The sequence below is a fragment of the Entelurus aequoreus genome, linkage group LG07 (genome assembly GCF_033978785.1).
Source record: "Entelurus aequoreus isolate RoL-2023_Sb linkage group LG07, RoL_Eaeq_v1.1, whole genome shotgun sequence".
Taxonomy (NCBI): domain Eukaryota; kingdom Metazoa; phylum Chordata; class Actinopteri; order Syngnathiformes; family Syngnathidae; genus Entelurus; species Entelurus aequoreus.
This window is the reverse complement of record NC_084737.1, coordinates 31504086-31516881: the sequence shown is the minus strand read 5'-3', so window position 1 is coordinate 31516881 and position 12796 is coordinate 31504086. Positions and strand designations below refer to the sequence as shown.

The 12796-nt window shown below is 40.4% G+C and overlaps 1 protein-coding gene across 4 annotated transcripts in view; it reads left to right on the top strand.

Moving 5' to 3' along the window:
• scube3 (signal peptide, CUB domain, EGF-like 3) overlaps positions 1-11646 on the top strand; it is a 233014-nt gene extending 221368 nt beyond the window's left edge. For 2 of the 4 annotated variants that reach the window (XM_062053223.1, XM_062053220.1), the window contains 9 exons: positions 247-408; positions 488-691; positions 2736-2897; positions 2972-3139; positions 3221-3382; positions 3448-3645; positions 3713-3865; positions 3962-4041; positions 10207-11645. In XM_062053223.1, the coding sequence (XP_061909207.1) occupies positions 247-408; positions 488-691; positions 2736-2897; positions 2972-3139; positions 3221-3382; positions 3448-3645; positions 3713-3865; positions 3962-4041; positions 10207-10359 (1442 nt within the window). In that variant the 3' untranslated portion in view covers positions 10360-11645. Of the gene's footprint in view, positions 1-246; positions 409-487; positions 692-2735; positions 2898-2971; positions 3140-3220; positions 3383-3447; positions 3646-3712; positions 3866-3961; positions 4042-10206 lie in introns of all 4 variants that reach the window. The other 2 variants (XM_062053222.1, XM_062053221.1) reach the window with 2 other exon arrangements.
• Positions 11647-12796: the final 1150 nt, after the last annotated feature.

Genomic DNA, 12796 nt, shown 5'->3' with positions numbered 1-12796 from the left:
GGCAAAATTCCAGAAAAAGTGCAGTTCCCCTTTAAAGGCCCTGCTAATTTCTAGATATATATATAGTACAAATCTTAATTTATGATGTCTTATCAAGTAAAATTAAATAGCTTCATGGACAGATTATTACAGTATTTTTTTAGTATTTTTTTCTGAAAATCTCGTCTTTTTGTCTTATGTTTTGTTAGCTCTTTTTTGCAGTGTATGTGACAGTGCTTGTCGGATTGTGATGCAATGTTTTCTCAGGAGCTGGTCAGCCCTGCAGTAACTGCCTGGTGACGTTTGTCAATCTCAAATGTGACTCCTCAAAGAAATCAAAAGGTCGGCGTGCTCGCAACCCCACTAATAAAGAGGTAACACGTATCACTTTGGAGCTGGAAGCCGAGGTCAAAGCCGGAGACACAACAGGTCGGTCTTAGAATGTAAAATACAGTCTAACCATTTTATCTCACACCAAACATCTTTTCTTTGATATAAACAATTGCAGGAAGTTGTAATCTCAGCTGCCTAAGACAACGTATGGAGAAACAGGTCAAGACTTACATCAAGGCCCTGAAGAAGTCCATCAATCAAGAGCGCTTCCTCATCCGAGTTGCTGGTTTGGAATACGAGGTGGCCCAGAAACTTCCACAGGCTGCTCCCGTTCAAGAGAACTGTGGACCAGGCACAGAAAGAGACAGCGGGCGATGTGGTACTTCATTTACCTTATTTTTTCCGCTTGACTTTGATAGCAAAGCAGATTGATGTCATATTACAGTGGTACCTGGGTTTCGTTAGTAATCTATTCAAAAAGACGGAATCCTACGAAAAACAATGTACCGGTAATATTTTCCATAAGAAATTATGCAATATATAAAATATTAACACAACACGCGTTTATTTATAATAATCATAGTTTTACATGCTGTTAGGATAAGTAAACATTTACCATTACTTTTGCCTTTGACTCTTGGTTCTCTTTAATGTATGAGGTGTGTGGTTCTAGACAGGGCCAGTTCTCGGCAGGCGTATATGTGAAGGGGGCATCATGTGTACATGCCATTCCATTATGCTCCAGCACTTTGTTCTGTGCTTATACAGTAGTAACATTGCTGCCTTGGATGTGGTTGTTAGCTATGTGTCCAACTCCAACCTTGAGAAGTGGATTGCCTCTACCTGTAGACCTGTACAACTTGGGTATCCCACCTGAAGACTAAGTTCCTGCTGGTATAGCTCTTAAGGTCACTGAGGTATGCAACCCCTTGACCACAATAAGGTGAAAATCCCACATGGGTCCTTGATTTTGTCTTTTCATAGAGGTTTTCAAGCTGCTCTTTGTCTGGTCTCTCACCCTGGACCTGTTTTTCTTGGGAAACCCTACCAACATAGCTTGGGACACTCAAACTCCTCTACCACAATACGTTGGCAGCTCTGGAGAGAAAAGAACAACTATTTTTGTTGATGTTTGTTTTGTAGGTTAAAGTGTGTTATATATTGTGCTCCTATTAATGTTGCTGATAAATGTGAATTTATTATCATTTATTGATTAATTGATTTTATTTTTCAGTATCAAATGGTTCAAGTCTGTCAAAAAAATATTTTCAGGCTAAATGATGCACATTAAATCTTTTCTGTTACAGACCACAAAACTATGGTAATCAATTATTGTTTCTATCTTGTAAGTTGATCTATATGTTTTCTTTTTTGTTTTATTGTATTTTAATAAGGATAAAACATTATACAGAGAAGGGTGAGGCTGTGTTTCAGTTTTAAGCTCCTAAAATCTGGAATGGTCTTCCAGGAAATGTGAGACAAGCCTCAACATTGGCAAATAAAATCCAGGCTGAAAACACTTTAATTTAATTGTCCATATGACAACTGAAATTATTTTATCTGCACTATTTGATTTTAATTTTAATTACGGTATAATAGTGTATATGATGATTTGATATTATGTTTTTAATTTGAATTATGATTATTCTTATGATTATCCTTTTTTGAATTTGCCTTTAATTTTTTTTGTGAAGCACTTTGAATTGCCTTTTGTACAAATTGTGCTCTATAAATAAACAAGCCTTGCCTTGCCTTACTTATAACAATTTTATAGACAAATAATACTATTTATAGTTGGGGCGGAGAGTGGGGCTCGGAGGTAATGTTTTCTTCCTCCTTGAGGTGGCGTAACAGAAAATAATTGATAAGCACTGCTCTGCGATGAGGTGGCGACTTGTCCAGGGTGTACCCCACCTTCCGCCCGATTGTAGCTGAGATAGGCTCCAGCGCCCCCCGCGACCCCGAAGGGAATAAGCGGTAGAAAATAGAAGGATGGATGGATGGATGCTCTAATATGACCACATATTTAATTAACGAGAAATGTGTCGCATTATTATTTCCAAAAGTCTTAGAATTTACAATGGTTTTTTTTACAAAAAACATTTATTAACACATTTACACACACACATAAGTACCTGAAATTGCAACCGTCGCGTATTGGTATCAATTCCCAGTTATCAAAGACTTTGTACTGCATCAATTAAAAATGTAAAAGGTACCCATTCCAAGATATATCACAGACATTATTGATCAAATCTCTCGGTCATACAATTAAAAAAATGTCAATTTTATAGTAAATTGACTGAAGGACGAAAGCTTAGCGTAGATGCAAGCTCTTTTCATCTAACTTTTAATACAATTGTACATAAGTTCGACATTTGGAGTTAACAAGTAGTGTTTGCTATTGTGGATGTTTTTTTCAGTCAGATGCCTGCCTGGCTCATACTACCACGGTGAGCAGGAGCGTTGTGTTCAGTGTCCGCCCGGCACCTTCCAGGAGAGGGAGGGCCAGCTGGCATGCGACCTGTGTCCGGGCAGTGACGGCCACGGTCCTGTCGGGGCAAGAAATATTTCCTCATGTGCAGGTAACAAAAATCTAAATTCCAGATTGTACGTACATATTCCTGCTGTGAATCTTCTGCTTATCTGCACGCCACAGGCCAATGTCCCACTGGGTTCTTCTCAGGCGATGGCTTCAAGCCTTGTCAACTGTGTCCTCAGGGCACATACCAGCCAGATTTGGGTCGGACATTGTGCTTTCCTTGCGGGGGAGGACTGAGCACCAAGCGTGAGGGCGCAAGCTCCTTCCATGATTGTGAAGTCAAAGGTGAGAGTGCACAGAAGCCAAGAAAGAAAAACATGGTGTAAATCACTGCTGACTTCATGTGTGTCTTCAATGGCGCTGCAGTGCAGTGTTCTCCAGGCCATTACTACAACACATCAGTGCACAGGTGTATCCGCTGCCCAGTTGGAACCTATCAGACTGAGTTTAGGCAGAACTACTGTATTTCCTGCCCTGGGAACACCACCACCGACTTTGATGGCGCTACCAGTGTCTCACAGTGCAAGAGTGAGTCTAAAAACAGCCATTTTAGCCCTTTTTCACTCTGACCTTTTGGGTTTGTATATGTCTAGACAGGCAATGTGGAGGCGAGATGGGCGAGTTCATGGGCTACATCGAGTCGCCAAACTACCCGGGAAATTACCCGGCAAATGTGGAGTGCATTTGGAACATCAACCCGCCCAGCAAGCGTAAGATCCTGATTGTGGTGCCGGAGATCTTCCTGCCATCAGAGGATGAGTGCGGAGATGTGCTGGTGATGAGGAAGAACTGTGAGTGTTGAGAGCCGCCATGTCTCCAAACTAGATTCATCATTGTCCTTTCTATGCTCTTTGCAAGGGTCAGCTACATCCATCACAACCTATGAGACGTGTCAGACATATGAACGGCCTATTGCCTTCACAGCACGCTCCAGGCGCCTCTGGATTAATTTCAAGTCCAATGAGGCCAACAGTGCCAGGGGCTTTCAGATCCCTTACGTGACTTATGATGGTCGGTGAAGCGCTCAGTACAAACATGTCACTTCTTAACTTATCTCATGAGAGGGGACCAGGAGTGATTGTGCTTCTGTGTTGTCCCTCACTTCAGAGGACTATGAGCAGCTGGTCGAGGACATAGTACGGGATGGAAGACTTTACGCTTCAGAAAACCATCAAGAAATCCTCAAGGTTAGTCCTGTCATCTATTGTTATTTTATACTCGGGAATGACAATAAATGCAGTGCACGCTGTTCTGGTTTAGTTTATTGAATTTTCTCACACAGACAAAATAAATACCATATCATACTGGCACAGCTGCAACACAAACCCACCTGGTCCGCACAAATTAGATCCTCCACCCAAAACCTTGCACTTACTATATCGACACAAAGTTCTGAAAGGTCAAACAAAGACAGAATCATACAAATAAAAAGATTACATTTTTCCCATAAGAAATAAAGCAAATCCAATGAATCTGTTCCTAACACTATTTGTAGAAAATAATTATAGTTGTACATGCAGAAAAGCACTTTTAACCTTTGTTTGCCCAGGAAAGTCTCATTGACATTAAGAATATTTGTTTTCATATTTATTAGTTTATTTGAACAGGGACACAGCACAATGTTCAACATTTCAGTAAATGCGCGAGTTTTAGCTACAAAGCTAGTTTCCAACCATAGTCCCTGGGCAAGATGTAGATCGCCAAGAGCAAACAGTATACAATCAAAACAACAATCATTAAAAGCCTATTTAAAATAGTAGAACAATTGATTAATATCTCACACACATCTACGGCAACATTGAGCACAGGCACTATATATTTGGCTTGAACAATTACACACTGGCAGCAGGAAGTAGCACAAAGCAGCAGAAATATAAAATAACATTAATAACGATGTTTACAAGTTTGATTCTCAAGTAGCCATGATTTTAGCATATTTTTGAATTGTCTTAATGTATCAACATAGTGTATAAGCCTCAAACATTCATACACCAGTGTAGTTGGCACCCGGGGCAAGGTGGGTGAAGTTTTCTTGCCAAGGACACAACGGCCATGACTAGGATAGTGGCAGGCTGGATTCTAACCTGAAACCCTCAAGTTGCTGGCACAGCCACTCTACCATCTGAGCCACGCCGCCCCCAACCATGCCAAATACGTATAAATGACGAATTGCTAAGGGTGTCCCAATACAACTTTTTCTACTTTCGATATTGAGTATTGGCCGGTACTGATATTAATCTGATACGATATCAGCACAAATCATAATAAATAATTTTATTATAATGCAGTGTGCAATGTTAAAAAAGGCTTACGTAAAATCACTTATGGAACAATGGTAGGTATACAAAACACTCACCTTATGACAACTGTATGCTTTTGAAGTGGAGCGTTAATTTGTTTCTGGCGACAACTAGTGGTCATAACATTTCATACAGTTATGATCATGACGCATCAAGTTGAAAGATGCGGACACATTTGTTAGTGGATACTTTCTAATAAGCTTCTGCCTTGGAGACTTTGTATGTGTAAGTAATAAAAACTATAATTATTTGATACTTGTATATATTGATGAACGTCGTGTTTTAGACTGCAACATTGTTCAATTAAGGACACTTATTAGTTTGTGCTTAGTTGTTGTGTAGTTGCTAGCTCTTAGTAGCCTATAGCCTACCATGTAACCTGCTTGTATCAAAGTTATACCAGACATTTTAGATGCAAGCCGATATCATCCGATACTTTGTTTTTTTTGCAGGTATCGGACCGATATCAGAAATATATATAAATTGCTAAATAACATTTAACATAACTTGTACCTTCATTGAAGACTCTAGTTGGCAAAAACACAGGGAGAGGAGGGGAGAGCCAAGCGGACACCACCTTCACACTTTGCTTAATGTTATTTCTTCAATATGATAGTGTTTCTTACCTACCTCCTCAAAGTGCTTTCACTTGCAACTTTCTTTGGCCCCATGGTGGTGTATTTTCCATCCATACTCAAAAGAAATCACAGAGATTGTCTGAAAGCCTATCACGTGACCAGCACATTAACAGTGCAGGGATCACAGTGCTTGATTGATCCTGCTCTGGCAAGAAGGAAGAAATAGACGGAGAGATGTTCATCGTTCTGTGTGAGTTCTATGAACAAAGATTATCTGAAAAAAAGATAGGGTTGCACAATGTTTTTTTCTAGCTAATAGTTATACAGATAATTTTCTGCTTCTCAAGACAAATACCGTTAACTTCCATCCATCCATCCATTGTCTACCGTGTGTCCCTTTAGGGGTTGCGGGGGTTGCTGGAGCCTATCTCAGCTGCATTCGGGCGGTAGGCAAGGTACACCCTGGACAAGTCGCCGCCTCATCACAGGGCCAACACAGATAGACAGACAACATTCACACTCACATTCACACACTAGGGCTAATTTAGTGTTGCCAATCAACCTATCCCCAGGTGCATGTCTTTGGAGGTGGGAGGAAACCGGAGTACCCGGAGGGAACCCACACAATCACGGGGAGAACATGCAAACTCCACACAGAAAGACCCCGAGCCCAGGATCAAACTCAGGACCTTCGTATTGTGAGGCACACGCACTAACCCCTGTTCCACCGTACTGCCTACCGTTAACTTACTTATTGCTATTTTTTGTATTATTATTTAGTTTTAAATGTAGTTTGTGCTCACCTTTTTTGCAAGTGGCTTTGGGGCAGCTTATTTAGCAGCAGGTGTCTGACTTTTCGTCGTCTTATAATACCCCGTTGTAGTGATGCTGCCATTTTAGGTGGCTGATAAGGTGTGATGTGTTGAAGCTCAATGTTTTTTTTCCTTCTTCGCGAAATGTTCGCGGAACCTCTGAAAATAGCACGCAAAATATCTTCGTCTAACCCAAACAGTCCTTATCAACACTTTGGCTCCCTCACCCAGTGAGACCATGGCAGTGAAAGACATTCTAAAATCTCTTCCCTCCTTCCTTCAAGCACACCTGGGATGTTTTGACTACGTTGGACTAGATCTCGGACGGCTCCATAGCAACTAGCTGTGTTATCGCGATATCACCATGCAGAATGAGGCAAAAGGCGTTGAAACCAACTTTCAGGCTTATGGAGACACACACAACCGTTACTATACAGACACGCACGCAAACACCCCACCCCTCCCCCCATGCTACGCCTTCACCGCTTTACCCTCTGCTGTATGATGGACAACGGAGCAGGATGTCCCTCCCTTACCTCCGTTGCAAATCTCAAGTTTTGTGTGTTGTATATGCTTGAGGTTTTTTTCTGTTCTCAAACTAAAAAAAATCAGTTATATTATATTCTATAGTTCTAGTTACAGTGCACTATGCTCTATAGTAGGTCTTTTCAGCTGAGGGTCTGGGGTCCAAATCTGGCCTGTGAAAGACTCAATACCAGCTCGCTAAGTTTAATTCAAAACGTGGGAGAGACTAACAATTTTGCAGCCAAGTAAATAAGATAAAAACACAAGAGTGCTCCTGTTGTACAGAGGAGCTTGGACCAGTGTAAACACCTTAGCAGATACTCGCATTGACTTTTTAACCTCCTCAAGGCCAGCGTCAGGGTCGCCCCTCTCTTTTGTCAGATCACGTGCTGTCTATAAAACCGTCAGGGAGGATGCATAAAATGTCAAGTGTAAAATAATGAATGACAGGGCGCTTCATATGAAATTTTTATCGCAAACTTATTCCGAGACCCTTACTGCTCCGTCACTGTTAAGGATGTAATAGCACATTTTTCCTTGACAAATTTACTGCACAGGCAGCACGGTGGAAGAGGGGTTAGTGCGTCTGCCAATACAATACGAAGGTCCTGAGTAGTCGTGAGTTCAATCCCGGCCTCGGGATCTTTCTGTGTGGAGTTTGCATGTTCTCCCCGTGACTGTGTGGGTTCCCTCCGGGTACTCCGGCTTCCTCCCACCTCCAAAGACATGCACCTGGGGATAGGTTGATTGGCAACACTAAATTGGCCCTAGTGTGTGAATGTGAGTGTGAATGTTGTCTGTCTATCTGTGTTGGCCCTGCGATGAGGTGGCGACTTGTCCAGGGTGTACCCCGCCTTCCGCCCGATTGTAGCTGAGATAGGCTCCAGCGCCCCCCGCGACCCCGAAGGGAATAAGCGGTAGAAAATGGATGGATGGAAATTTACTGTACATCGCGGCACGCAGGCCAAATGTATATGGGTTTGATCACTGGTGAGGATTGTGGCAGAAAGGTTTGATAATTTATTTTTTTAACTATGTTAAACTAATTTGGCTTGTTTTCATTAGGATAATTTTTAGTTGGAGCCAAAATAGGCATCTATTAAAATTATCCCAAATAGTAACTAATAAGCAATAAGTTCAGTTTAAGACCCCAGAGCCCGCTGCAATGGTATTTTTCATAACAGGCCTATTATTTCTGGAATGTGTAAATACGACAAAAGAAATATACCAAAAAAAATGTCAACTACAGAGAATGTTGCTTCTCAAAATAAGAATAATGGTGGTGGGAGAAGTCTGGCCCCACAGGTCCTTAGTTTTCTGGAAATGTGGCCACTAGAACCATTTAGTGCAATGGTGTCACGCTTACGACCCGCGGGCCTGATAGCAGGTTTAATCCGGTCCGTGGCCCCAAGGTGAGTTTGCTAAGTATGAAAATGAGCTGCAATTTTTTTATGAAAGGAACTTCTGTTCTAAATGTGTCCACTGGATGTCGCCATAGCAATTCAAGTGTAACCCATGTCACACTTGACAGTGTTTAAAGATGACATGTGAGCTGACTTTAAGCGTCCTCTGGATTGGCTGCCGCTACTCCAATCAGCACAGGTGTAAGCAATTAGCTGCTCCTGTTGTGGCTGGCAGCAGATGGCGGCAGACTAAGGCTGAAGCGACACACAAAAACCTTCTTTAATTCTAAAGTATCCACTCAAGGGATAAAATAACAAAACAATAAGATGCAAAGATTTAAGTCAACATGACCATCATCTTTTTAGTTAGAGTGTCAAGACGTGGACTGTGGGGTGTTTGTTTTCCCGAGATGCAAGTAAAGTTGGAGTGGACATGGCGTGAAAGTAAATACCGGTACATCATTTATTTTAACACTAACAAAATGAACAAACAAAATGCGTGCACAAGGCGGAAATGCAAACTTGACTAGGATACAAAATACTAGCACAAAGGCAGAAACTATGAACATGAAACAAAACTCGCTAACTGTTAAATGAACAAACAAAACTTACGTGGCATGGCATGAAGCATAACTATGAACAGGCATGAGTATCAGAAGTAGCAGAGTAAATGTCGCCAGACCGACTGCCTGGCAACTACAAGCTTAAATAATAGTGTCTTGATTACAACAGGTGCGTGTGTCCAAATGAGTCCAGTGCGTGAGTCCAAATGCATGACAGGTGAAACCAATGAGTAGTCATGGAAACAAAAACAATGGAGCGTAAACAGAAACTAAAAAGAGTCCAAAAACCAAACATAACTAAACAAAACAAAACAAGATCCAAAAGACATGACATAGAGTTCCGTGCAGAGCTTGCAATTGGTTAATGGTACAATGTGCACACTGAACTCCATTGTAAAAATGTGCGTTTCTAAATTTGTTGTGTTTGCTCTATTTTGTTTCATGCTTAAATGTAGCATGTTCACATTGGTTAGGTTTCTAGTTATGGTGCCTTAATTTCGGCTATCGTTTTGATTATATTATAATTGTACTATTTGAATGATGATAAATTAATGTGTTGTGGCAGTTGTGGATGTCACCAATGTGGCGGTTTGAGGAAACACTCGGTTGCTTTTCCAAACACGTCTTTAATGGTGAACTTAAAGATTAATGGCTTTGTAAAAACACTGAGACTAAGTCTAAGTTCATTGTGTTGTTGATGGTGTTTTTGAAACTCCACCAATTTTATTCCTCAAAATTGTCATCTAACTTGAAGTGTTTTGCCAAGAGGATTAGTTGTAATATGTACATTTTAAGAATGTAATTGTTTTATTCTTGGCCAAAGTAAAACAAAAAAAACTATTTTGAAGTTGTCTTTTATTTTTAAACTATTATGCCATGATTTTGTCAGTCCGGCCCACGTGGGAATAGATTTTCTTCCATGTGGCCCCTGAGCTAAAATGAGTTTGACACCCCTGATTTAGTGGAATATCCTTGCTTCACAGTTACAGTATACTATATAACTGGACCAAACCTTCGATAATCTGGTACAATATACTTAGTTTTTGTCATTTTATCTGACCAGATGCAGGACTCACTGTGGCCTGTGGCTTACATGAGGAACAAAGATGTGTTATTTCCTGTAAAAATGTGTTTCAAGTTCTAATGTCGGTTTGTACTTCTTTGGTTCCAGGACAAAAAACTGATAAAGACTCTTTTTGACGTGCTGGCTCACCCAAACAACTACTTCAAGTACACCACTCGGGAGTCCAACGAGATGCTTCCTCGCTCCTTCATACGTCTCATAAGCAGCAAAGTCTCTGCTTTCCTGCGACCATACAAGTAAACACGCATCTCCACCTCAGTAAACACCCCTCTCCTCTTACAGGCTACATCCCGCAACTCTTAAAGGACTTCAACATATAAAACTCGGTTGTTGTTTTTTTTTTTTACCTTTTGTTATTTTCAATGGACAAACCTGCATAATAATTTGTGTTGTTTGTCAGTTTTCCTGCACAGATCCACCGAGCGTGAGCGTTTCGTGGTCATGTAGAATATGTGAGTGGGTTCGGTTTCTATTGTGTCGTGCAATGAGACCGTAAAAAAGGATGGAATGGTCTGTTTGAGACAGTAGGAGTGATGTTGTGTTAGAGCTTGTTGTATTTGCTTAAATGACTGATCTGAATTCCAGCTCCGACTGCGACCATTAAGTATGACTGTAAGTGTTGTGCAAGTGTTGTGTAACCCCGGTTCCGTCATGGCGTGTGTGTGTGTGTGTGTGTGTGTGTGTGTGTGTGTGTGTGTGTGTGTGTGTGTGTGTGTGCTTGAGCGTGTGTCCTCGAGGAGGAGCAGTTGCTAACTAATTCATGTCGCAGCTGCGTTCCACCTCATTTAAAGCCTTACTATGTTTGAGCTCTTAGAGCAGTTTTACTGTTAAAACAGTTCATCTGTGCTGTCTATACTGCAGCAGCCTTTTCCATCCCGCCCAGAATTTCTGTTGCTCTTTTTTATTCTTTTCCAAGGCGACTTTAAAACAAATACAAAAAAAAAAGGTGGTTAATCATTCCAGGAACACAGAGGACATTTTTGGAAAAAAATAAACTAATAACCGTGAGAGCCGCAGGAATGAGATGATGTGGAATGTGTCTCGGAGAGGGACATGATGTTTGCTGCTTCTTGTAAAAGGTCACTTTAATTTTTTTCCATCTCATTTTGACTTCATAGTCTCAAGGTTTCAAATGGAATCTCGAGATACTTCATTCTTGTAAATAATGAACAAAAGTAAGACAAGGGTTGATTTTGTTAAACAGGACCCCAGAATCCCAGAATCTTGCCCATTTCAAATCCAAAGACCACCAAGTCCTTTCAAGTCATGTTTGGTCTGTCCCAGTGCAGACAGCTCTTCCAAAGAGGGCCCAAAAGGGTAAAGGTTGTTTTGTACACGAGATCCGCAGCCCCTCATTCTACCTTGATAGTAAAAGTGCAATGAATAAACACAAATATCACACCTTGAATTCGCTTCAGATGTGACGCAAAAAAATCATTTGGGAAGCCCATTTTATGAAATGTTAAGAGCGGACCTTTACTGCTCTAGTGCAGACATAAAAGTCAAAAATGTATTAAAAAAAAAAAATATATATATATATATATATATATATATATATATATATATATATATATATATATATATATATATATATATATATATGTAAGCATTTGGTGTTTGGTAGATGAAAAGAATAGTTTTTGTGATTTCAAAACAATGACCGCAACAGGGTATTATAATTTAACTTTAAAATGAAAGAAAAAAAAGTTTTGCCATGATGTATAGTTTTAGGAAAAACGTTGCTAACCCTGCAGTAAGCTTTTGGCTAGCTTAGCATACTGTAAAGACTGGTAACAGGAAGCAGCTCTGCAGGTTTTCATACTCACCATGTGATGTACAGGACATTAACACACATTGGGCCTTATCTACTGAAGGCTTGAGTGTATTAAACCACGTGCACGTGCACTCAAAGCTGATCGACTAAGCGTCTCTTAAGTGAGCAAAATATAGAGCGCAATGCATTTATTCGTCTTCATGAATATGGAGATGCTGATCCTTAGAACGGCCACAAAATGCAAACATAATTATATAGCACACATACTGTGATTTATCGAGACTAAAACTTTTCTGCGGCCACTGTTTTGCGTCTGTATTTAGTACACCCAGAAAGGACGTGCAAACTGGCAGTCGCGCAGAAATATTGTGAGAAAAGAGGCAATCGTGCTGCAGCTCCGTTTTGCATATTTTTGTCAACATATATGGACAGTCAAAAATACAAATATTAGAAATATTGTCTATTCAGCAATATCATTTTATAATTGTATAGCTGCTGGGTGACTTTTAAGGGGGTTATTAAAACAAATTCAATTGATGTGTTTGGCAGTCTGTTTTTTTCAATGCCGTATATTTTCTCATACATAAGAAAAAAACTTAGAGCGATATGCATTTTCTTGAACCTGGAACATTCCAGCACAATCTCGGCAAGGCACACCTTCAGCGCGCTAAAAAAGTGTGTTCTGTTGTAGATGCACTGCCTAACTGCTTCTAAAATGCTCACAAAAAGTGGTACATATTTGCTGCTTGTTTAAAAAAACCTTAAAAACACCAGAGGTAGAAGTATGACAACATGAATGTGCAGTAAATGAGTGTCTCTATGGTGAAAGCCACTTAGTAGTACTTGCAAAATCCTCCTTTAAATAGAAAGGTCTGCACCAGTTATCAAGTGTACACGCAGTCT